The sequence below is a fragment of the Aythya ferina genome (genome assembly GCF_964211825.1).
Source record: "Aythya ferina genome assembly, chromosome: 20".
NCBI classification, from domain to species: domain Eukaryota; kingdom Metazoa; phylum Chordata; class Aves; order Anseriformes; family Anatidae; genus Aythya; species Aythya ferina.
The window spans coordinates 9108038-9131147 of NC_140318.1; the positions used below are offsets into that span (position 1 = coordinate 9108038).

Consider the following 23110-nt stretch of genomic DNA (forward strand, 5'->3'; position numbering starts at 1 on the left):
TCTTGCACTTTCTTCTGCAGCAGCCCAGGGTGCCGGCTTGCAGCACCTTGACACGCAATACCTGCTCGTCATCAGCCCCATCTCTGACCTTACACAATCCCAAGGCAACGTCATCAAGATCAAAGTCCAGCCAGCCTGATGCTACGAGGAGTGGTTAGTGGGAGATAGGAAGCACATTACCCTGCTCAAAGGGCAAAGCACAGCCTAACAGAACTCACCTGACTTTTGGATTAAGGAAAAAAGTACCGAGAAAGACTAACAGCAAGGTTTGGCTAAGGATGCACAAAACTTGTGTTCCTTTATTAACTGGCTGCAGTGACCCTGGGGACACAGATCACTGCCCTTCCTCCTCGGCAGTGCTTAGGAGGTGTTTGGATGTGGGAAGGATCCCAGAGACACCAAGACCAAGCTGCTGCCTGCATCTGGTCTGCTAGGGATCGCCCTCACCTTCCCTGTGCACAGCGGGGCATGTGCAAAGGGGCTTGGGGAGGAAGGACACTCACATGCCAAGAAGTGCCTGCAGTGCTCAGACAGCAGCAGGAAAGAAACATCCCTTAACCAGATGATCTTTACAGCCCCTTCCAACCCAAACCTTCCTTTGCTGCTGCTCAGTACAACCCAAGCGCACACTGCAGCAATCCTCTGTGGCTCAGCTGGGAGGCTGAAGTACAGGACTGACTTCTCCTGCCTCCAACCCATCTCTGCCAGCCCCCAAGCACCAGCAGCTGCTCCTCCTGCCGGCACCAAGCCCGGTCCGCTCAGCCGATGCTCCCAGAGCTTCCTGCTCCCCTGCCCACGCCCCGCTGCACCCACAGGAGCGCGTCACAGAGCAACAGCCCCATTGCCAGCCTGGCAGCAGGAGGAAGGAGGAAGCCGGGCTGCAGAGACACAAAACCACAGCAGAACTGGCTGCGAGAGTGCCAGACAGGCTGACTGGAAAGCTGACTGACGGCTTTGCTGAGCCCGAGAGAAAATGGTTTGAGTAATTATTAACGGTAAGGAAACCTTTCATTTGAGGCGAGAGGGCTTAAGAGGGATTTCTGCATGGTAATACTCTGCATACTTGGTGCTTATGGGAGGAGAAAGGCTGGTGACTGTGTGGTTTGAAGCACAGCCCAGACACAACCAACTCCCTTCCAGCCTGCTGGATCCACTCCCCCTATTTCCAATCTTACTTTTGGCTGCAACCCATCAGGGGCACACACAACCCCCAGCAGATCCTCCTCAGCAGGACTCCTGTCTCTCTGGGCTCTGGGCTGTCTGGGGGGGCTTTCAGCATAACCTGAGCTTCACACTGCTGCTGTTTGCTGACAGTTGTCCTCCCCTCCCCAGCCTGCCGCTATGTGGCTAGGAAGATGGGGACCCTGTGCTGCCAGCAGCCCCAGGAGCCACCACCCAGCCCGAAGCAGGCAGCCCCACGGACAGGCCACCAAAGTAAGTTATTTTGGGGTTAAAAGCTGGGGTGTGTGGCCACATCCTGATGGAGCACAGTTGTCCCAGAGCAATGTCTCTCTGGGGTGATCTTTGTGGCCTCGAATCACCAGACACCAAAACACACGAGCTGGCAGCCAGAGCTCCCCTTCCATGCTGCCAGCCTTCCCCAGCCCCTCCCTGGCCCATTTCAGCCCCCAAAATCCCAGCGGATCAGCAGATCACTCACACAATGCCCCACAAGCAGCCACACACACCCCCCAGCTGCCCCTGATCCACCACCAGGGCTGCTCCCACATCACCCAGCCACACTGCTCCGGAGTTAAAGCTCACGTTGAAAATGAAATGCTCCCTGAACAGCAGACATAAGAACCTCAGAGCTCACCGGCACCATTTCAGTGGTCCAGCTGAATCATGCCCAGGTCTCCCTTGGGCAAACAAGCCCAGAGCTGCACCCAGGGGTGACCGCCAGGAGCTGAGGCCTGCAGGAGGCCAGGCTCTTCACCCTGCTGCTCCCACACTGCTGCCTAGGGGGCTATAAACCCTCCAGATGTCACCTTGCAGTACCACAACATGCAGATCCTTAAGGGAGGAGGAGGGACATCTCTCACCACTAATGCTTTAATTAAGTGCAAATGAAGGAAAAGCACGACATCAGCCATCTGGCCTGCAGCGGGGACCAGAGCATGGCAGGTGCTTGGGTGTGTTAGTAAGAAGAATCAAACTCCTCCTTTGAGTGTGGTTAAGCTCGTTCCCTGCTGTTAATTGCTGGGTGTTTGTTGCAATCAGGGGAGCTGTGCCAATTAGCACTAACAGAGAGCCCACAGCATCCCCCCCCCCAGGTGCTGTGGATGAGGGAGGCTGTGGATGAGGGAGGCTGCGTCCCTCCCTTGGGGACACTATATCCTTGAGGACACAGCTTACACAGGGGAGATGCTCGGTCAGGGCTTGGCTCAGCTCCATCCACTGAGGCAAGGCCCTTGCTGGGGAATGTTGAAGGCAGAGCACTGCCATTCAATGGGGTGATGTTTTTGTGGTGCTTCCATGCTGACCAAAGCTGTGGGCTTCCCACGTACTGTGAGCAGTACCTCCAGTTGGCTCTGTGCTGCCAGCACAAGCCGTGTGCTTGGTCTGTGCCTCCCGAGCAAGGAGCTCTGCAGTGTCCCAGAGCTGCCAGGATACAGCAAGGAACTCACAGATCCCACCAGCTTCTGGTGGGACACAGGGATGATGCAGGGGCACGAGCAGTGTCTAGGACACAGCATGGAAGCTGCTGAGCTTCGTCCTGGGGCCCTGCTGGAGAGCTCTGTGCTAAAACCTGGCCTGACTCCCTGCACTAACCTAGCATGGGTCAGGGCTGCCACCAGCAGGTTTTCCAAGCAGCAGTTCACATCACAGCCATGTCCCTTCGGGAATGATTTTTGTCCATGGCTAATCCTGACCCCCCTCTCCTTTTCCCTGATGCTTGTGCATTTGCAGATGTAAACGCAGTGGTATCAGCACCCCCCCAAGCCACAACCTCACTTTCCATGAACAACGATGTGGCCCAAGACCAGCCCTGCAGGTCCTGAGGGTAACGGCCCTCGTGGTCCTCTCCTGAAGGCCACGAGCTGCCTCCCCACCTGCCTCCTGGGGGAATCTGTGTGCTGGCAATCCTGCAGCTCTGGGATTGGGAAACATCAGAAAAGATCCCTCCTGTACCTGCTCTCGGCACAGAAGCACAACGACAGAGAACATCCCCATGGGTCTCCCCACCAGAAATGTCAAGATGGCAGAAAAGACCAACGTGTACCAGGTGCTCCTGGCACTTCTGGGCCCTGGGGAAGAGCATGAGCCATTGCATTCCACCAGAAAATCAGATTTTTATGCTGTGAAACCAAGCTGTGCTCCCAATGACATCACTCTACCTTCAGACCCCTTCCAAGAAAGTAAAATCAGCTTGGGAGCTGGAATGTGGAGTCCGAGAGCCTGGCCCTGCGGAAATCCCATGATGTTTTGCACACCCTGTGCCCAACAAGCCGGTGACCCAGCACGATGAGCAGCACATGCAGAGCAGAGGGGCTGCAGAGACCACCGCCACATCCCCCCCCCCCCCCAGCAAACCCTGCGCTGTCACAGAGCAATGAAGGCAGAATTGCAAAGCCCACCCCTGTGGGGGCGATTCTGCCTGACCCCCTCCTGTGACAGCCCCAGCTGAGCCAGAAATAAAGATGGATGGAAGGAGGCTGACAGGGAGTGTGGTGGCTTTTTCTGCAGGAGGGAGTTTGCTGTCATTACGGTGTTTGCACAGAGCGATGCCTGGGGCTACAGTGGGGGTGTGATGCTGAGGCTCCCAGGGAAGACGTGCCTTATCTCTCCATTCCTCCTGATGGAGCGATGTGGGACCAGGAGGAGGGAGCGGAGTCATCCCACACCTCAGGGCAGAGCACCTGGCTCCAGGTCCCCAGCCCCCTGCCTCTTGCTGCCACCGTAGCCCATGGCTCGGCCTTCAGTGCTATAGAATTCCCTGCTACGGTGCCACACGAGGAGATGATGGCATGGGGGGGTGGCCGTGACTGAGGGACGCGCATGCCTCATTCCCCTGATTTTAAAGCCTTTCCTCACTTTGTGTGCACCAGGAGCACCACGTGGAGCTGTGCTCCAGCAATGCAGGAGATGGGATGGGGGGCAACATGCCTGCCCGGCTGCAGTAAGGCTGGAAACCACAGCCCTAAGGACCTTTTATTCTGATCAGTGCCACGTCCCATGACCATGCTGTGGTCCAAGCTGTGTGGTGAGGTGGCCAGGTGCACACAGTCACAAGAAGCTCTGCGGACAGAGGACACCAGCAACCCTGGCCCATACAGCTCTGCATTCATGGGCTCACCTAAGCACATAACTCCTCGCAGGCTTACAGCCCCTCATTTCATTCCCCATTCCCTCCCATACTCCAAGTGCTGAGGTCTCCTGCTCACCACTGCCTCCTCTCACAGACTGTGTGAAAGCACAGTGGGGGAAAATGAGGAAAGGAAAACCAAAAGGACTCAACCCGTCCCAAAGTGCAGCAGAAAAGGGAGTCTAACAAGAGCCATGCCCCAGGCTGCCCTACAGAGGGCCTTTTTTAAGGCCTAATCCCATGGATTGTCGAACGTCCGGCACCTTATCCCTGAGGAGCTTGCAGAGGTGGCAGTCACTGGGCACTGCCCCAAGCTGGCCCCTGAATGGCAACTTGGACGAGGTCTCAGCCACTGACTTGGCAGCACCTGGCACAGGACAGAGCTCCCTGTCACCAACAATTCATGCCACAATCCAAATCCGGAGCAGACGCCACATTTGTAATGCACAGGTATTCCCTGTCCTTCTTCCAAAGAGCCCATGAACTGCACCACACCAGTGTGGGGCTGCTGTCTCCAGCTGTTCCCTGCTGCTCTCCCAGACCCCTGGGTCACAGCAGGGACCACCCAAGGGTGCTTTGAGCTGCTGCATGATTGTTCCTGGCACCCAAAGCAGCTCCTCCAGGCAGAGTTTGGGGCCAGGCCAGCAGGTTTCTAAGGCAGCAGCTTTCTGATTACACGTTTATTAGAGTTCCACTCGTTCACCCCGCTAAGTCCAGGATGGGGCTTACAGCCCTCTCCTCTGCTTCTCCTCGCTGCTGTGCGTGGGCAGCCTGTGTTTCGGCTTCCTGCAGCCCCCAGGGGTCACCTGCCCGGGAGGCAGCACTGCTGCGTGCTGAGCGCGGCGCTCTGGATGAACTGGCACAGGCAGGGCACGCTGCTGGGCTCCACGTGCCCGGCTGCTGTGGTCGGGGGGAGCCGGCCGCTGACCAGGAGCCGGACATAGCAGCCGCTGAAGATGACCAGGAGCTGCTGGGCCATCACCTGGAACGAGGAGGAGAGGCGTCAGTGTCTACCTGCGTGGGGAGCACACGGGACATTGAACACCATTTGTGCCCTCGTTCAAACACCGTCCTTGTCCGAAAGAAGCAGGGCAAGAGCCAATGACAGATATGTAACTGCCCCAGATCCCCTTCTGGTCAGCAGTGCTGGCACGCTGTCCCCATGGGACGGTGACGTGAAACGAGCCGCTGCCAACCACCTGGCCCAGCACCACGCTCGGTGCCAGCAGTGAGGCCAGCTCAGGGGCAGGGGGCTGCAGGGATGGGGTGGTCAGGGCACCAGGCTGCTCAGGGACCCTCCTGCTCTGTCACCAACTCCTGTTGATTTTTTTTATTATTTTTTTTTTTTGGCCTGTAGACAGCTGGAGAGCTTCAACCTGCAGGGATGTCACCTGCACCAAATCCACTTAGTAACAGCGAGCAGAAAACTGCAAAATAAATCAAAATCATCTCTTTTGAAGCTTCTTGCTGAGCGGGAATGAGGACACATTTGTCACTCAGCAGGGCACAAGTCTTTGAGGGCACAGACTGTGGAGATGATGAAGGCTCAGCATGGCCAGGCCCAGCCCCAGCCCGGACATGGGCACCAGGTCCCTGCGCAGACCCCGGGGAGAGGTCGGATTCCAAATGGGGACCAGGAGGAAATGTCTGGCCTATAAAAGAGACAGCATCAAGGCCTTAAACATTGACCACCCAGCACTGCCAGCCCTGGAGGAGGTGTGGGTGGACCTCCAGGTCTGCAGGCATTTCTACCAGGGCAAAAGGAGGTGTCCCCATGGCGGTGTCTGCTGGGACGAGGTTTGGAGGTGAGGTGCCCAGGGAGGCGTTCAGCCCATCGAGGAGGGATATTTCTCCTTACCTCTGGTGGGCCCTCAGGAATGAGGCGGAGCAGCTGGTTGCACATCATGGGCTCCTTCTTGAAGTTCACCCCATTGGATAGGAGAGGGGACTCCTCGCACGAAGCCTCCTCCGCTGCCGGCTCGGGCTGAACCGCCGCCTCCATCACCACGCAGAGCTGGTCCAGGCTGTGCCGCAAGCCCGACTGGGGGAGAGGGAGATTTTGGGGCAGCAGCAGTGTCCTCAGGACACCACTCAAAGCACCTCATTTGTATCAAAACTATCCTCCCAGGAGTTAAAAAAAAAAAAAAAAAAAAAACATACAGGATTGGCTAAGAGAAGTTGCCAGCACTGGGAGCTGAGAGCCTTCATCCCACAAGGAAAGGTTGGACATGTGTAACATCAGCCCCTTTGTGCAGTGGTTCATTATGGTCAGCCCTCAGCCCGTGCCTGTCGGTTCATTCAGGGAGGTGAGTGGCCATGGGATCTGGGGGTTTGCACCCCCTCACCTCCCTTCCCGTGGCTGTTGCCAGCCAGCAGCGTGTGGATATCCATGCAGCCACAAGGAGGAAGAGACTTTGAGGGACAAGAGGACAAAAACCCCATACAGCTAGCCCAGTGCAGTGTTTAGTTACTCCTCAGGCTATCACATTTATTTCAGGAGGACAGCTCAAGGTGTCAGCTAGTTCCAACAGCGACACATGCCGTCAGAATTCACCCCTGACTCCTGGCAACTCCTTTAACAAAAGTCACAGTTAATTATCCAGCCACACACAGCTACGCTAAATAAATTCCTACTGACCTGGGCACCAGCAGATGAAGTTTGTCCCCCTCCCAGTTCGCCCAGCTCCCAGTACACAGCAAGGGGCACCCAGAAGGCAACTCCAACATGTGCTTCTCATCACCCACCTCCACCCCACCAAAGCGGGGCCCTAGGGGTGGCCACGTGTTTGTCCCCACAGGCTGTGCCCACTGTCCTTTACCTCCCGTGTCTGCCGCAGCTCCTCGAGGTGGGCTGACAAGGACTGGAGGCAGCGCTCGGGGCTGAAGTGCACAAACCACAGCTGGGACGGGGGTGTTAAGGAAGGGACCTCTCCACAATGTCCTCCCCAGAGCCCTCACAGAGGGGGCTGGTGCCCAGGGACTGCTCGGGAAGCGGTCAGCAGCCAACTGCCATGTCACAGCACTGATTCTAAGCCTGGTCTGGGCTAAGGCAAAACCTCCAGGACTGGCAAATGGGCAGCAGAGCAATGGCAGGGAAGGGGGATGTTTCCCCTCGGCCCAGACCTCCTCACATACCTTCTGCACCATGGCAGGGACAATTGGGGTGACCCCCGGCCACTGCTCGTCACTCAGCTCAGTGGCATCATGTCTGAACAAGCCGGAGGGTCAGGTGAATTAGCCCCCCTAAACTCCTTCCTGCTTCCCTCTGTTTCTGGAGACCCATTCCATTTATTTGTATGAGATTTGCTGTGCTCATTGTACGACAGAGGCACTGCTTGCCAAGAGTCTGCCATGGGGATGCGAGTCCTGCTTCAAGAGCAGCAGGCCCCCGAAGGCAGCCACGTGCTGTCAGCCAAGGGATGCAAGCCCAGCGAGGAAGCCAGAGGGCCGACACAGACCTGGCACACAGCAGGCAGAGGAAGCCTAAACCCGTGGGTCCTTTCTGCTCTCAGGCAGTTCTGGGACATGTGAAGGCTGCGATAGTCCTCACTTACTCAGGTGTGAAACTAAGCTGGGCTGAACAAACATGTAATTCAGGTTCTTCAGCGCTTCCTGCTCATGCTGCACGACCTCACAGCTGCCACTGCTGTTCCTGTGCTCCTCGCTGCTCCTCTCTGACCCCATGCTTTGCCTCGTTCCCTCTCCATTTGTATTTCATGCTTCTCAGTACCTTGGGGGTGGTGCGAGATCCACCAGTGAATCTGGGACAGCATCTCCCACACCTTCCTTTTACACCTTCATGCTGCCTTAAAACACACTTCTTTCTTCTAAACCTTTGTCTGGTCCAGAGAAGGCGTCTAAAGAACAGCAAAAGAAGATCCCTCACCCCTGGCTTCTTCAACCTGCACTTCTGTAAGGTGATGATCAGAAGTGCCTGGCAGCTGAGACCTGGCTGCCAGGTGCTCACTGCATAGATTAGATTCTCTCATGCCTGAAGGAGGGAGCCTGGGGCTACAAACGACTCTTGAGAGCACTTGGATGCTGTTGGCTGAGCTCCTCTCTGCAAGGCACAGCACAAGCTCCCAGGGAGGGGATTTCTCTGTTGTGTTGTTTTGCCATAGGCACATTGCTGTCACTCTGCTGTTAGTAAGAATCGTCATTGTCATGTAAACACAGTACACTTGCAGGAATAATTGTCTGCCCCAAGGACTAATTTCACTTCCCTGTTTTAAACTCTTTATTTCCAGTGGCCTTTGGGTATATCTCAATCCCTACAGACAGGAGAAGAAAAATACCCCACTTCCTATGCCATCCAATAGGAGGAAAAAAAAAATCCTAGAAATGCCACCCTCTGGAAATCCTCCCTGATCACCAAATCAATAAATACCCTCCCCATCATTAGCTACCCAGCAGGAATATGAGCGATTCACCACAGAAAGGATACTTGTAGGATGCTGTGCGGCCCGTCCAGGACATCTGTAATCCCCAGAATTAAACTGTGTTTGATAAAGAATTCATTGACAGCGGCCAGCCTCACATCTGTATTCATATTTATCTATTAAAGAACATAGGAAAAATTAACATGCTCTGTGACAAAACCTGGGCCAGCCTACAGCTGCAGATGATCCTGCAGGCTGCTGGATGACCCCAAACACTGTGTCTCTGAAGGGAAGGCAGTGACAGCTGTAGCCAGGGCAGGATTGTCACCAGCCATCAGCATGGCCTTGCCACCCCCGGCTGATGTCTGTGCAGCCAGAGATCTCAGTAAGGGTTACGTGTGTTATGGACAAGATGTGTGAAGTGGATGGGCTTCCAGCATTGTCTCCTCTCTCCCTTCCCCCAGCTATTCCTAAGTGAAGGACAATTCCACGGGTTAGGAGCTGCCTTTTTGTGCTGCACCTGGGGCAAGGTGGGTGCAGAAGCAGGGCAGGAGAAGAGCCCTGCTCTGCTGGTGCTCGCACGGGGCTCCCCACCAGCCGGGGGAGCACAAACCATGCAATGGTTGCTTTTTCTCCTGCAACAGCAGGCACTTCGAGCCAGCTTTCACCTACTTTGTAGGCGTTACGACACCTAACTCTATAATACCCTTGCCTGAACCAGATCTCTGCGCCTGTCTAAAAATAATCCTACCACCCCCGATAGCCATGTTCTCCATCTGCATCTAGGAGGTGAGCCAGGTCCCAGCACGCTGGTGGGAGGGAACCCTGCTCCCCGCGCTGTGTCCGCACACGAGTCACCTCCTCTCACCTTCCTCTGGCGCCGGTCAAGGACCAGTATCACGACCACGGTGATGGCCACAGCAGCCAGGGTCACCAGCACGCTGGCCTCCCAGTAGCGCCCAAAGGAGCACAGCTGGACTGTGGAGTAAATGTTTGTCCAGAGAGACATGTAGAAGATCTGTGAAAGCCCAGAGAGATAGATGATGTTCAGAAAACTGTGGAAGGGATAAAAGTCAAGGGGAGAAGAAACCCTGCCATAAATTAATTAAGTCACCTGGGATTTTTCGGAGGGTGAAAAAGGACAGGAGTTCTTTCCAATAACAAATGGAGGAGAAAAGGGTCTAGAAGGACTGAGTGAGCACTAGTTGATGATAAAAAACTACCAATCATTAAAGACAGAGACTGAACTCTTAATGATGATTCATACCTAGGAAGGATTTCAATCCACTTCTTCCATTTAGATAAGAAATGCACTTGCTGAAGCATATTGATAATACTTGTAATAATCCCTCTATTTAGAGAGCTCCTATGTCAGAGCGCTCAAGGTGGTGCAGAGGCTGCTCAATTACAGCAATGCTCAAATGATGGACGGTGACACTGGGCTCAAGGACTATGCTAAAGACTAGCAAATGTGTCCTTTGCATAAAAAACAGCAAAACCGAATTTGGCCTTCAATTCAGGTGTCAGGCACTGGGCAGAAGATTGCCTAGAAGCAAGTAGGGTACATGCAGCGCATCTTGTCACAGCATCCCCTTGCAGTGACACAACCCATTCCTCCCCCTGGCAGTGCCCAAGGCCAGGCTGGACGGGGCTTTGAGCAACCTGGTCTGGTGGGAGGTGTCCCTGCCCATGGCAGGGGGTGGAATTAGATGATCTTTAAGGTCTCTTCCAACCCAAACCACTCTAAGATTTACACTAAACAGGCACCAAAGCCCTCAAAACACCAAGCACAAACTCCTGCGATATTAGTGAAAGGAGAACATGTATATAATGACTACCAAAAAAAAAAAAAAAAGCATCTAAAATGAAGGAGTCAGTTTTTACCACACCTTCAGCATGCTGGAAAGTAACCTTAAGGTAGCTGCTAGTGGCTGGGGTCTTTGGAGGAGCTTGTTTTGCCAGAAGCAGCAAAGCAAGACTAGACAAACCACCTGGTAGCCTGCATTGCTTGGCCACTGGTCTGAATGAGCATCAGGACCAGGTCATCTTCATGTGTTTAAAATCAAATTAAAAAGAGCGTGATGGGGTACTACTAGCTCAGCAAATGCTGGTTACCAGCCCACTCCGAGGGGACTACCGGCAAGAGGCTGGGGAAGGTGTCTCGCCCTGTTTTTGGAAACACATCTACGGCAAGCCTGGGAGAAGCCCTTACCACAGCGATGGCAATCTGGAACGCCCTGGAGTTGTAGAACATGTACCGCCTCACTTCGGGCTTCAGGATGGCCTCCTGGATTAACCTCCTCCACTCGTCTGCTGCCACCTGCTCGGGGAACAACCTCAGGTCACCGGCGTGGGGCTCGGAGCCACCAGAACAGGCCTGGTGGGGCCAGGCCCCAGCAAAGCAAAGCGGGCCCTGGGGCACCTTCCCGCGCAGTGTACCAGGCTCCATTCCCACCTGTACAGCTGTCACGGGCCAAAAACCTGTGTCCTTGCCTCATTTGCAGTGAGTGATATCTCCCTGGAAAGCGCAGGGAAAGTCAGAAGAGAAAAGTGTGGTTTTATGACAAAGGACAAGGCGAGACAGATTGTCCCGGGGTGTTCCAGCACACCAGAGTGCTCTCAAGCAATTCGGCTGAACCTATGCTGAATGGGTTTCTTCACGGAGGTTTAAGCCAAGATCATTACACTTGACTTGAAGTCAGTGAGGAATAGATTGAAATTAAACTGAAACAAGTCACTCTTAAACCAAAAAAAGAATAAAAATAAGAAGTGCCTGTGGTCTGGGTGCAGGTGCAAATGGTGCCAGTCCTGTACCCACCCCTACAGGGCCCCAGGGGAGTGCGGAGCTTACCTGAACCCCAAGGGACTTCAGCTTCTCTGCACAAAGCTCCATGTCGAAGGAGGTGGCCGAGCAGTTATTGTCCATACTGAGCACCATGAGCACCTGCCCGTTGGGGGGGTCTGCAAGAGGAACACAGGGCACCCCGACGTGCGTTAACTGGCTGCAGAACCCCCTTGGATATTTCCAAGAGCATCACGAAGAGCTCCGAAAGCAGCCCAGGGGCCTGCTGTCCCCTGTAAGGAAGGCACCTACGACAAGGGAGGAAACCCAAAGCACATTCCAGGGGCGAGCAGTCACAGATAACGTGATGCTCTGACCCTCAGTGGGATAACGCCTTGTCTCACTGATCCTTAACTGGGAGGACAATGGACTCGAGCTGCTCGGTACTGGTAACTCTCCCTCAGAGATTCTCCGTTCCTACCCACCCCACCCACTGGGAGGAAACACTCCAGCAAACAAACCAAGGCGTTTTCCAACAACCACATTGTCTAGGATGTGCCTGGGCTGTCCCTAAAGCATGATCCATACAAGCCTCTGGCAACCAGGTCCCTGCTCTAGCATTGGCAGCGCGGCTCTGCTCAGGGCTCCCTGTGATTCCTGGCTTCAGCTAGGGTTAGGATCAGAAATGTAATCTATGGACCCAAGCTGCAGGCAGGAGCCCAGGAAGCGTGAGGACAGCCTGCCCTAGATTTGAGGAGCCGGCAGCTCGGAGCTGAGGCAGAGCAGCCTTGGAGCTGCAGAGCAGAGCTGTGATCTGGCATCCCATCTGGCAACTACCTAGAGTTTACACAAGCTGAGCTACGCCAAGAGGAAGAGATTGAATCCAAAGAAGTGGCGTGTTCAGATGAGATCATGTTTCATCGACATGTTTCACACAATTTTCCTGCCCCTCTGCAGCTCCAGGGCCAGCCAAGCATCCCTTGGGTTGCTCCCTGACAACACCTGCTCAGTGCTCTCCACTCAGCTGTGCTGGCTGAAAGGCAGCGCACACTCACCCTTCCCTTCTCTCCTGCTTTCGTCTTCCATCTTCATCATCTCTTCACTGCTCGGGAATGGGAGATGCCAAATAAAATGAGGCAATTGCATTACGAAAGGGCGTGACAGCATCGGCTCCAGAAGGGAAGAGAAGATGCATCTGAAACCTCCAGGATAACAACGTCCTGTTTGTTTGCCGAGCTTAATCTCCTCCAGACACTGAGCCACGGAGGCGGTGAGGATGAAGCAAGAGTGAAAACAAATGGGCTGGGCTCTCCTGTTCCCCACGGCTTTGGTCAAGCTGATTGGCACAAAGCCTATTGGGTGCCAAGCTCAGATACCCCAAACCTGCAGAGGGGCTCAGCTCCTTGACCTCTGCTGGGGTAACAAGCGCTGCTTCACCCACCCAAAAGCTGAGTGCTAAGGAAGTGCTGTGAATTGAGCAAGCAAGAACCTGCTGAGCACAGCACGCAGGTCTCGCTGCAATGGGGCACCCATGGCACTACCTTCTGCCTCCACACAGCGCTGAACCACAGCTGCAGAGAGGGAGCAAATTGGTGCCGGGGAAAAGAGTCCCTTGGAAAGAAAAGCACAGGTCGAGTTTCCCAAAGATTGATTGACTTTTGAAAGCTGAGAAAAGAGGACTTCAAAGGACCTGGGTTTCAATAGTTAGACGGTCATTCACTCCTAAATATCAGGCTTTCCAAAAAAGTAAAGTGTATCCACCCCCTTCCCCAAACACCGAAACATCCATAAGATTTGCTTACTTTTGCAAATGAGGTGCTGTCAGTGAGCATCGCTGAAAAACCTGCCAATTTAAGGGCACTGCGCTCTGCTCTGCATCTCTCAGCAAGTCCCCAGAGTCACAGAGCAGCCCAGGTTGGAAGAGGACCACAAGAGACCACCCGGTCCAGCCTTGCTCACTTACCTTTCGCCCACTGCAGGGATCTTTCCTTTAAATCGCTCTTGCAGTAGAAGATGGATGAAAGGGACCCGTTTTTCTCAATTCCACCAGCTTGGCTTTTATAGGCCATGCTGATAACCTCTCCTTCGGCGACTCTGCGTCGTGTTGTCAGAAGTTCAGCACTTCATCTCCCTCCCTTATCTTTGGTGGCTCAGAAACACCCAGGCAGCAGGCAGCCAGCTTGCTCTTCCTGTTGGGGACCAGGTTGTGAAATCTTCACTCACACTCCCACTGGAGGCTTCCTCGAGATTCTGCTTTCCATGAGCAAGGAGGCATTTTCTAGCCCTGTAAAGAGGAAGGAAAAATGCTCATATCTTGCAGAGAGAGCAATTAAAGGGTAAGAGCACAGAGCCCTTGGGTGCACCCTGCTCTTTGGAGCCTGTGCCCTGTGGATGTTACCACTGGGCGGGTGGTGGCCAGCCATGAGCGCAGCACGCACAGGCTCTCCTTTTGCTTGAAATACTTCTTTTTTTGCTGCCACTAGGTGAAAAAGGTATCTCCAGGTATTCCTTAAATTATTCCAACGTCCTTAAATATTCACACTTTGCAAAGAATCAGCCACGCAATAGAAAGGGCTTCTCTTTGTGAGGGCAGAGTGGGGAATTCCCCGGCAGTCAGCGCAGGAAACACGCACGCACCTGCGCAGGGACGAGCAGCCCTGCTCAGCCAACAGCAGCTCTTTGGCACCCTCTGCTCGTCTCTGCCACCCTCCTCTGCTCCCCGCCGTGCCTACGGGTTTTTGGTGTGAATGCTGCTGACGTGGGGCTGCAGCCGCCAGGAGCTGCGGGTGGCTGTTCAAACCCAGGGCGTGCAACTCCAAAGTTTAATCACCTTCCTTTCAGGCAGATCATCTGCATCCCTGCTGGCTCTCCAGAGCTCTTGTTTTGTTTTAACCTCAGCTCCTGCGTTGCTTTTGCACTGGGAGCCTGGTTTGAAGGTCCCTCGTGGATCTCAACAGCTCTCCTTTGAAAGGGATCGCTTCGCTTTCTTTACCGGTGGCTGTTGCTGCAATCACCCCCTTGCACAAAGCCAGGAGAGTCACCAGTGAAGGACTGACAGACAGGAAACTGAGGCAAGGGGAGCCGCACAAAAGGTTCAGATGGTTGCAGAAAACCTGCAAAGGGCTGGAAACTCAGCACACAAAGTAGCCAAGCCCTGGTGCAGGAGGTGCGTATTGTGCCCGTGTGCCTGGGATGGCCGCGGCACCTGCTCTGAGCGCTGGCTGCTCCCATGTTTTTACAGTTTTACTCCAGAATGAGTCTGCTGCACGTCCCATCCCTGTGCAACAGCCCCTGGTGAGGCACCTACAGTGGATCACACTGCTCTGCAGCGCGCTTTCCTCACAGAGCACAGGCAGGTATGTTACCCTGCACATCCCCAAGCACTGAAAGTGAACTCACTTCCTTCCCCTTGGCCTTCAATCCCTTCAGTTCAGTGTCAAACAGAAGGGAAAATGAAAAACAAGACAAAATAAAAAATAAAAAAAAAAAAATGAGAGAGCGAGAAAACAGGAGACAAAAAGAAACCCTAATTAAAACCTGCCACCTTGCTCTCGTTGTGTTACGTTAGTGATGAAGCAAGGCTCTGTGCCTCGGACACCTCGGGAGCACCAAGTCCCACAGCAGCCCCCAGGAGCTGCCAGCGACTGGTGCCACAGGGCCAGGGCAGCTCACTCCAGGGCCCGCTGAGCCTTCCCCAGCACGGGCAAGCCCCAAAACAACAGAAGCTTTGTTTTACACCAGTTGTGCACTATAGACCTCGTTTGGCTCCATTGCCTTTCACTGCAGAATGACTGCCTCTGCGGGGAAGGTTGGTCCCCCCACGTCTTCCCCTGTGCTAACCTGAGGGGTATCCTTACCTCCTGCACTCTTATTTTCTATGCAAAGCCATTCCCTTTGCCTCCTTCATCCTAAGGACCTTCCCGGACACCTCCAAGCCCCAGCTATCTCAGCAAGTCCTGCTGCTGCGTTTTTGGAGAGGCTTCCAGAGGCTTACCTCGCCCGGCTCACCTCCTGGTCCTGGGGTGCCGGCTCAGCTCCCTCACCTCCTCCTCCTCCTCCTCCCTGTCCTTCACCCGGCACCACTGGGCTCCCACAGCAGGACAGAAAGGTCCCAGACTGAGCAGGGGACACGGCTGAGACCTTCCCTGCCTCTCCCTGGAGGACGAGCGATGAGGCACCGCGAGCTGAAGGCGAGATGCCTGCGCCCCCGCACTCCCTGCTCTCATTACCCCAAGCTGCAAGCACCGACTTGCAAAATCTCCCTGGTGCATGTGACTTTTCCCCAGGCTCGCTTCAGAGCCGTGGTTTTAACCCTCTGCAGTTCCTCAGAAATGCTTCCCCATCTGGCGCGGCCATGGGAGACTCAGCAGCAGGAGCTGGAGTCACCTTTTGAAGGGTGGGGGTCCGGACCGGGACCCCGGAGGGCTTCTTCAGAGGGGGCACGAGCTGAGCAGTGGCACCGTCAGAAGGCTCTCCTCCTCCTCCTCCTCCACCAGCTGGGCAGGATTCACCAAATACAAATCCCAAAGTTGCATCAGACGAGTCGCTGTGAAGACATTAGTCAGAGCCAAGCATCAGCAGCAGGGCTGGAGAGATCAGGAGAGATGAGCAAAGACCTCAAGGCTGAGAACGCGCTGCTGCTGAATTAGCACAGGGTCACAGCAAAGCACAGGGGAGCAGAAGTAATGGGGAGGGACCCGCAGCCCTCCTCAAAACAGGAGGCTGTGCTGATAGGGAGGGCGGGTGGGGTTTCCTCTCCATTATGTGCTCCAAAAAGCAAAGAAGGGTCAGGCACATGGCCAGACAGAGACAGCCCCCCCATCCCCTCCCCCCCCTCAAAAAAAAAAATAATAAATTCAACAAACATTTCATGTGCTGGGGGCAGTGCCCTGCCTTCAGGCCAAGAGGTAGCGCTGGGGATCACAGCATCAGAGCCCACCAAAAGCTAGAGGATCCCCAGAGGCTAAGAACGGAGTCAATCAAATTTCACAGTGCCTGCAAGTGAACAGTTAAAAAAAATAAATAAAATGCTTCATTGCCCTGTCAGAGAACACTTCCTGGAGAAAAGGCTGCTCTGCTCTCTGAGGGCTCGATTTCTGCAACCCTGTTGGCTCCAGACTTTGCTGAGCAATGTGTTCATTAAATCACATGGCTGCACGGGGAAGAGAATTGTCTCCAAAACCACTTACCACATGGGATCTTGTTACACTGGGAGCTGGCAACTCACAGAGGAACATCACCCAGGTACTGAGAAAATCACATCAATCTCGCCGCTGTCGCTTGCTGAGGCCTGGCTCACATCCCCACCCAAGGCAGGCGAAGCGTTGGGCTCGTTTGCAAATGCTCATCAGATCTGGCTTCGTTTCCTCCTCTCCTTGCCCACGCAAGGATCCTGACAGAGGCAGAAGACGGCGACCAAAGTGCTTAGAAAGAGCATTGTCAGCTCACTGCGGAAAAGCGCCCAAGGCACTGTAGGGACAAGAAGCCTGAAAGCAATTCCCCTAATTACCTGCAGCACGTACACCCTACACCTCGTTTAGCAAGAAGCTCGTGGGTGCACTGATCTTGGCATCGACGCCTTGTGCTATCAACACCAGCAAACCCTGCCAATGAAAGAGGGGTGTTGCAAAGATCAGAGAAATAAAAGAAGCAATTCCAAGTTTAAAGGGCTCTGATGCAGCCAAAAGGCTTTAAACCATTCAAAATCCAGGCTCCTAACCAAGGCTGAGAGATGGTCGCAATGTGCCAGAACAAATGCACGCTGAGGCTGGAGAAAGCCTGCTGAGAGCAGGACCTAGCAGCTCTCCAGATGCCAGTGCCGAGCAGACCCACCTGGCAGGGGGCTCCTTCCAAGCACACACCCTCTCCACCTCGCTGCATGTTTGAGTTGGGCTCCTTGGTGGTGTGGTGAAATTGTCACCTGCTGGGCTTTCCCTCTGCAGGTTTTCAAAGCACCTGGTTCGTGCCTACCCGAGGAACCAGGGAGGAAGCCCCACAGCACCTCACACCAATCTAAACCAAACGCAAGGCTTTCCAGCTGCTTTCTGAGAGTTTTCCGGCCACCCACCCCCCTGCACTTGCTAATCCCAGGATCGCACCATGCAGGTGCAGGCCCAAAGGAGCTGGTGGAGCTGCAGGTCAGCTGTATGGAGCCCAGGCCTCCCAGCCCAGCTCGTCCCGACTCCAGCAGTCATCAAACGCTCAGAAACCTCTGCCAGGTGTCAGTTTTCTGAGCACCTTATTCAGGGCGTAATTTCGGTGCTTTTGTTAGTCAGATGAGAGTTTACCTGGTATCTTCTCCATGCAAGCAGACACCCTGTAGCCACAGGGAACAGATTAATCACTGAATGTCTTACAGGCTATTTCAATAAACAGCACATGTATGTTAGATTCTAGCCTGCCAACAAGCTAGGCTTTGCACAGATGCCTTTTTAGCCAGGCTCCTGAAGCACAAAGCTGTGTCTGTAATGTTCCTGTCCCACCTAGTAACAGTCCCACCAAAACTTGAGCATTAAGCAGCCGGAGAACAGAAATTCAAGCCTCTTAAACCAGCAGGGAGTACTGCAGATACAAAGCCAAACAGTAAACTAGAAGGGAAATTGGAAGGTCAGGCAAAAGCTCACCAGAAAGAAGGAACTTTCTGCCTAAAACAGAAAGAGGACACTGGCAAGATCCCAAACAGACGCGAGGTTCTGCGGCTGCACGGCGCCCAGCTGACACCCTGGCCTTGGTTGAAAAGCCGGGCAGAAGCAAAGAGGCTGTGCCCTGCGAGTGGAGGTCTTCCAAATGTCCCCATGTTGGGCACTCGAAAGCTGAAATGGGAATGAGTGAAATTAAAACTGAACGAAAACGCAGACTTTTCTACTCCAGAAAGCAACGCGTTGGCTGAATGCTCGGCTTGCACAGGCTGGCAGGGGAGCTGGTTCTGTGTAAATCAGAATTAAGGCAGCCCGAGGGTTCTCTTAAGCTTCCCTCTTTGGTGTTTGAAGAAGCAAGTCCTGACTCATGTTAACCCAAGGCAGAGCCTCCCTCTCCCACTTCACTTGCTCTCACCTGCCGGTCCCAGAGGCACCGCAGCCTGCAGCAGGCTCGCTCGCCCTGCTGGGCAGCACCCCCAGGCTAAATCGTTCCTGGTGCAAATTAAACCGATGACTTCTAGCCTCAATGAACCTGGTGTACAATTAACACCTGCCCTCTCTGAAACAACTCCTGGCTTATTTCAGGTCTCCTTCATTCTGTCACAGGGCCTCAAAGCTCCGCATCCAAACAGGGGGCAGAGGCCTCACCCCATGCACAAGCACAAGCATTTCTAACTCCTCCATCTGTCACGGGACACTTGTATTAACGTGCTGCAGCACAGCGGCATCTCTTCAAAACCAAGACATTTGCCAGCTGAGTCTGGGGGAAGTTTAATTGTCACAGTTTCTGCAGCGCTGTGCAGCTGGTTATTGGTTGGGTTTGTGTATTTGATCTCACCTTTCTTAGCTCAGTTTTGGACTTCTCTTTGGGGAGTTTCATGCTATCAGTTTCAGATCATTTCTCCCATTTATCAAGATCATTTTAAATTGTAATTCAGTTCTCCGTACTGTTTGTATCTCTTCCCAGCTTGGTGCCCTGGACATACATTATAACTGTACTCTCTATTCCATCGCTCTGCATTAATGAATAAATTACAGGGAACCTGATTCCGGGAAAAAAACACTGCCATCTGAAATGCTTCCCCAGCCCGACAGCAACCAGTTAGCCCTGCCCTCTGGGGTAACCTCATCCTCTGTCCTCTTCTTAATGCCACTTCTGAGATCCTGCCACTTATTTCAAGTCCCCCTGCTTTAAAGACTGAGGCACATACAGTCTCTTTTTTTTATTTTCTTCTGACCCCCAAGACCATATTCTCAATTAATTACGTGGTTTTACAAAAATATTTTTTCTGCAATATCTGAAACCAGCCAAAGCTGATGGCACATCACTGTTCTCTCTGCCCTGTCTGCAGTGGTCTGCATGCAGCTGCAGGCTCTCCCTTCGCGGGTCTTGTTTGCAGCTGTGCCTGCTGCAGCAGCGAGCAGCAGCCAACACAGGCAGATCTCATTTCTTTGGATGAATCTGCACTTTCAGCAGAAGTTGAAGATAACTTTCATCAGTTTGTTGTTTTTTTCCAGTGAGCCTTAATGAGGAGAACAAAGTTGTCGAAAGCCTCATCTTGCCCTTCCCCTCTTCCAGCACACAGTCTTCTTTTACAGACGGCTTTTTTTTTGTCAAACAGCTCCACAAAGCTGACAGATTGACAGTCATTAAATACAAAAACTTCATTTCACAATATTCCTAAAATACATGTTTCAAATGAAAAATGACACTTGCTTAAAGCATAAAGTGCGGTTCTTTTTCTTCCCTATTTCTGCCTTTTTTCCTATGAAGACGTAAAATATTATGCTTTTTATTATGGTAATGCAAAAGCCTCTTTCTTGCACCTCAAATTAAAAAGAGGACACTTGCTATGTGCCTTGGATAATGATTTGGCTATTGATTCAGCTGGTGCTTTATTAGATTATTTTGAGACAGCCTAATATAATTTCATACCTATTTATTTTCTATTTCTATGCCAGTCCAAGATACAATCTTTTCTGCAAGAAATTAATACTTTCTCCTTTCAACCTCAAAGAAAGATTAAACTAACCTTCTTACTTGGATTATTTTGGGGAACTGTCTTTCAGCGAAACATTTATCTTGAGGGTTTTTGATAGTCTTTTTACTAATGCTTTGAAGCCAAAACCTCCGTTGTGAACAGTCAGTTCTAGGCTTTTCTTTCTTATTTTGCACTAATGCAAGAACTACTGGTGTCACATAAGAGAAAAAGATTCCAGATGAGGAAGGAAACAAAGGAAAGGAAAAACAACCAGCTTTCATGTAGGCAAAGAGAGAGGAAGGTAAGAGGAATGGCATTGTTCTTGCATGGTTATCTGCAACCAGCTGGTCCTGCTTGCTGTGTCTGATGGGCACGGGTGCAGGGAAAACAGCAGGAGCCCGGAGCTGTGGGCAGCAGGAAGGCAAGGACTGCCAGCAGCCTGATGGGCTTATTCCTAGCCTTAAAAGCTCCAGGCTTTTTAAAGATCATCAGGAATTGCGTAGGGGTCTTGCAAAAGCAGGAGGAATTTAAGGTTGGCCAGTTTGGATTTACACTCTGGAACACGCTCAATGATTCCTGCAAGGCAAATCCTCCGTGTGAGCACCCAGCCTGGCGGGACAGCAAATGGCTCCAGTCAAAACCAGCTGCAGCCACGGCACTGGGAAGACTCAGGGTCCTCTCTCATGGTTCTGCACTGTCCAAGTCAAGCTGCCCAGGGACTTTCTGATAAAGCACCAGCAGCCGAAATTGCTCCTCTCTCAATGAAAATGTTCCCAAATTTCTGGGTTCTACATACGTGGCTGGGGATGATCTGGCTGTTTTGTTTCACTGCTTGGACCCTGGGAATGGAGCCAGAGGGGAAAAGGAAGCAGGGGTGATCTTAAATCAGAAAATTACTTGCCCTGAAACTAAAATCACATGCTAAATTTCAAACAAAATGTTCCCATAAAAATAATTCACTGATTCTTGTTCCTATTTCACAGGAAGCCCCATCAGCACAGCTTTGCCACGTGCCTGCTTTCTGGGGAGCCTCCTGTGATCACACAGGCTGTGAAGGACCAGGGAGAGTCACCCCTGCCACCCCTGCCACCCCCCTGTCCGCTGCTAGGCCCTTCTCCTACTTAGATTCTGTATTTAGCTGCAAGAACCGTACAAGGGATGAAGCCCAGGACATACTGAGTCTGAAATGACAAAAAAAAAAAAAAAAAAAAAAAAAAAAAGAGCATCATCAGACAGAGCAGAGGTGTTGAGGGGCTTTGATTTCATCCCTCCCTTCCAGAGGGGGTGCTGAGCATAAGATCAAATTGTCCCTTTTATCCTTTTTGTCTCTTTGGTCACAGCCAGCACACCAGCTCCCTCCTGCAACAGGCACTTCGTTCTGTATTCACACTGCCTAATGAGGCTGCAACCACCCATCTAGATGGTCTGTGTGGGATACTGATGTTGAAACTGCCCTGAGGTACCAAGCACATTTGCACTCAGCTTGCCCAGAAATGCCAGCAGCCAGCCCGTCCTCAGCATCACCTCCAGCAAGGACTCGAGCAGCCTGCCCGTGCCAGGCAGCAGGAGCTTTATCTGGAGCTCCTTCTGAGGCAGCAGCAAGGAGATGCTGACCTTCAGAGCAAACACCACAAGCTGAGCAGGGAGCAAGCTCTGTGAGCACAGGCAAGCCCTCAAAAATTGAGCTCGGGCTTCAAGCAGCACAAATGTGTCCTAATTGTGCCTTGTACTGCATGTTAAGCCATCCAGATGACGCACATATTTTGGTGTTAATAAGCCATTTGTCCATCTGGTGCTCTCCCCGTGGTGCAGAGGACAAGACTTCTCCATGGTATTTTAAAAATGAAAAGCATCAACTGTAAAGTACACATAATGTCTGAAAAGAAATACCCCAAAGACCAACTCCAAACCATCGCTGATGAACGCAGATGTAACAGTGCCAAATGGTGCTGTGTAAGTCCTGTACTGTGCCCATGTGGATCCCAGGAAACTGCTCAGCTGCACGCAGCTTTATCCAGAACACAGCCACAGCTACTCGCTGGACACTGCACAAACAAAACCAAGTCAGTGCTGAACACTTTTTACCTCCATACAGCACCAGGACTGACTGGGCTGGCAATCTGTCCATATTTCCAGGGGCCAGAGCTCAAAGTAAAAGAATTGGTGCTACAGATGCTTAAAGCAGCTTCTGATCCCTTTCTGGAGTATGAGAGCAAGTTACATTGCATCTACAGGGGTCACATCTGCCAGGGACAATGCAGACAGAGCAGCAGCAGGGAGACTTCAGGGACAGATTTGTACTAGCAGCTGGGGCTGGTTTTATTAACCAAACCTGCTGCAGAACAAGTGGAGGTCTAGATCTGATGCAAGAAGCTGTATGTCTAACTCCGTACCTCTGTGCTTCTAATTCCTTACGTCTGCCAGTAGGAAACTGCTCCCTGCAGAGTATTTGTCAGGAGCCTGGCTTCAGCACACAGACAGCAGGCCTCCTGTTCTCAGAACACCTCATTGTAAGATTAAAGAATCTCAGTTTAAACCAACACATCTACGCTGTAAACAAAGCCAGCCTTCCTGGCGAGCAGTAATTGGAAATGCTTCTGTGCAAAGTATGCAGTCAGGTAATCCTCACCAGTTAAATCTCAGGGAAACATTACAGAAAATCGATGTTCTTGCAAGCACTGGAACTTTTGCATGTTCTGAAGAGTAAGCCTTCACATCCTCTTTTGCCAGAAAGGAAATCATCAGGGGAGTTTTACTTCTTTTTTCCTTTGTCTCTCCCTATTCCAGGATACCAGGGTAAGAAGTGCTCATGTAACAAAGGGATACGACAAATCAGTAGGAGAACGTGGGGACACGCACTGTATTTTTTCTGGACAAAGAGCCTCCTTTTACTGATAAACAAACTGGGTGAAACTAATTATTGCCTGGGGCTAGGAGGACTTTTTTGAGGAGTATCATGCTGGAATCTGAGCACCTGTTCTCAACAGGAGGAAAAGTTTCATCTCCAAAGGACAGACCAGAAT

The 23110-nt window shown here is 52.5% G+C and overlaps 1 protein-coding gene and 1 long non-coding RNA gene across 13 annotated transcripts; one reads left to right on the forward strand and one right to left on the reverse strand.

The window, feature by feature from the left end:
- The first annotated feature begins 462 nt into the window (after nt 1-462).
- On the forward strand, nt 463-3660 carry LOC311421911. The gene is made up of 3 exons (XR_014685107.1): nt 463-995; nt 1333-1434; nt 2911-3660. It is a non-coding gene; the product is annotated as an uncharacterized lncRNA (long non-coding RNA).
- Nucleotides 3661-4971: 1311 nt separating this feature from the next.
- On the reverse strand, nt 4972-23110 carry TMEM268 (transmembrane protein 268). 12 transcript variants are annotated; one of them, XM_084494342.1, is made up of 14 exons: nt 18521-23110; nt 16977-17070; nt 16657-16859; nt 16333-16462; nt 15854-16013; nt 13431-13751; nt 12523-12669; nt 11537-11646; nt 10898-11005; nt 9554-9703; nt 8751-8861; nt 7126-7206; nt 6165-6347; nt 4972-5288 (listed from the first exon to the last, which is right to left on the reverse strand). In XM_084494342.1, exons 6-14 carry the CDS (start codon nt 13534-13536, stop codon nt 5109-5111), a joined length of 1176 nt encoding a protein of 391 aa, XP_084350468.1. In that variant the 5' UTR covers nt 13537-13751; nt 15854-16013; nt 16333-16462; nt 16657-16859; nt 16977-17070; nt 18521-23110; the 3' UTR covers nt 4972-5108. The 12 variants fall into 12 exon arrangements, with proteins under 12 accessions (XP_084350468.1, XP_084350478.1, XP_084350475.1 ...); XM_084494352.1 differs by lacking the exons at nt 12523-12669; nt 16333-16462; nt 18521-23110 and adding an exon at nt 18091-18501; XM_084494349.1 differs by lacking the exons at nt 15854-16013; nt 16333-16462; nt 16657-16859; nt 16977-17070; nt 18521-23110 and adding an exon at nt 15476-15775.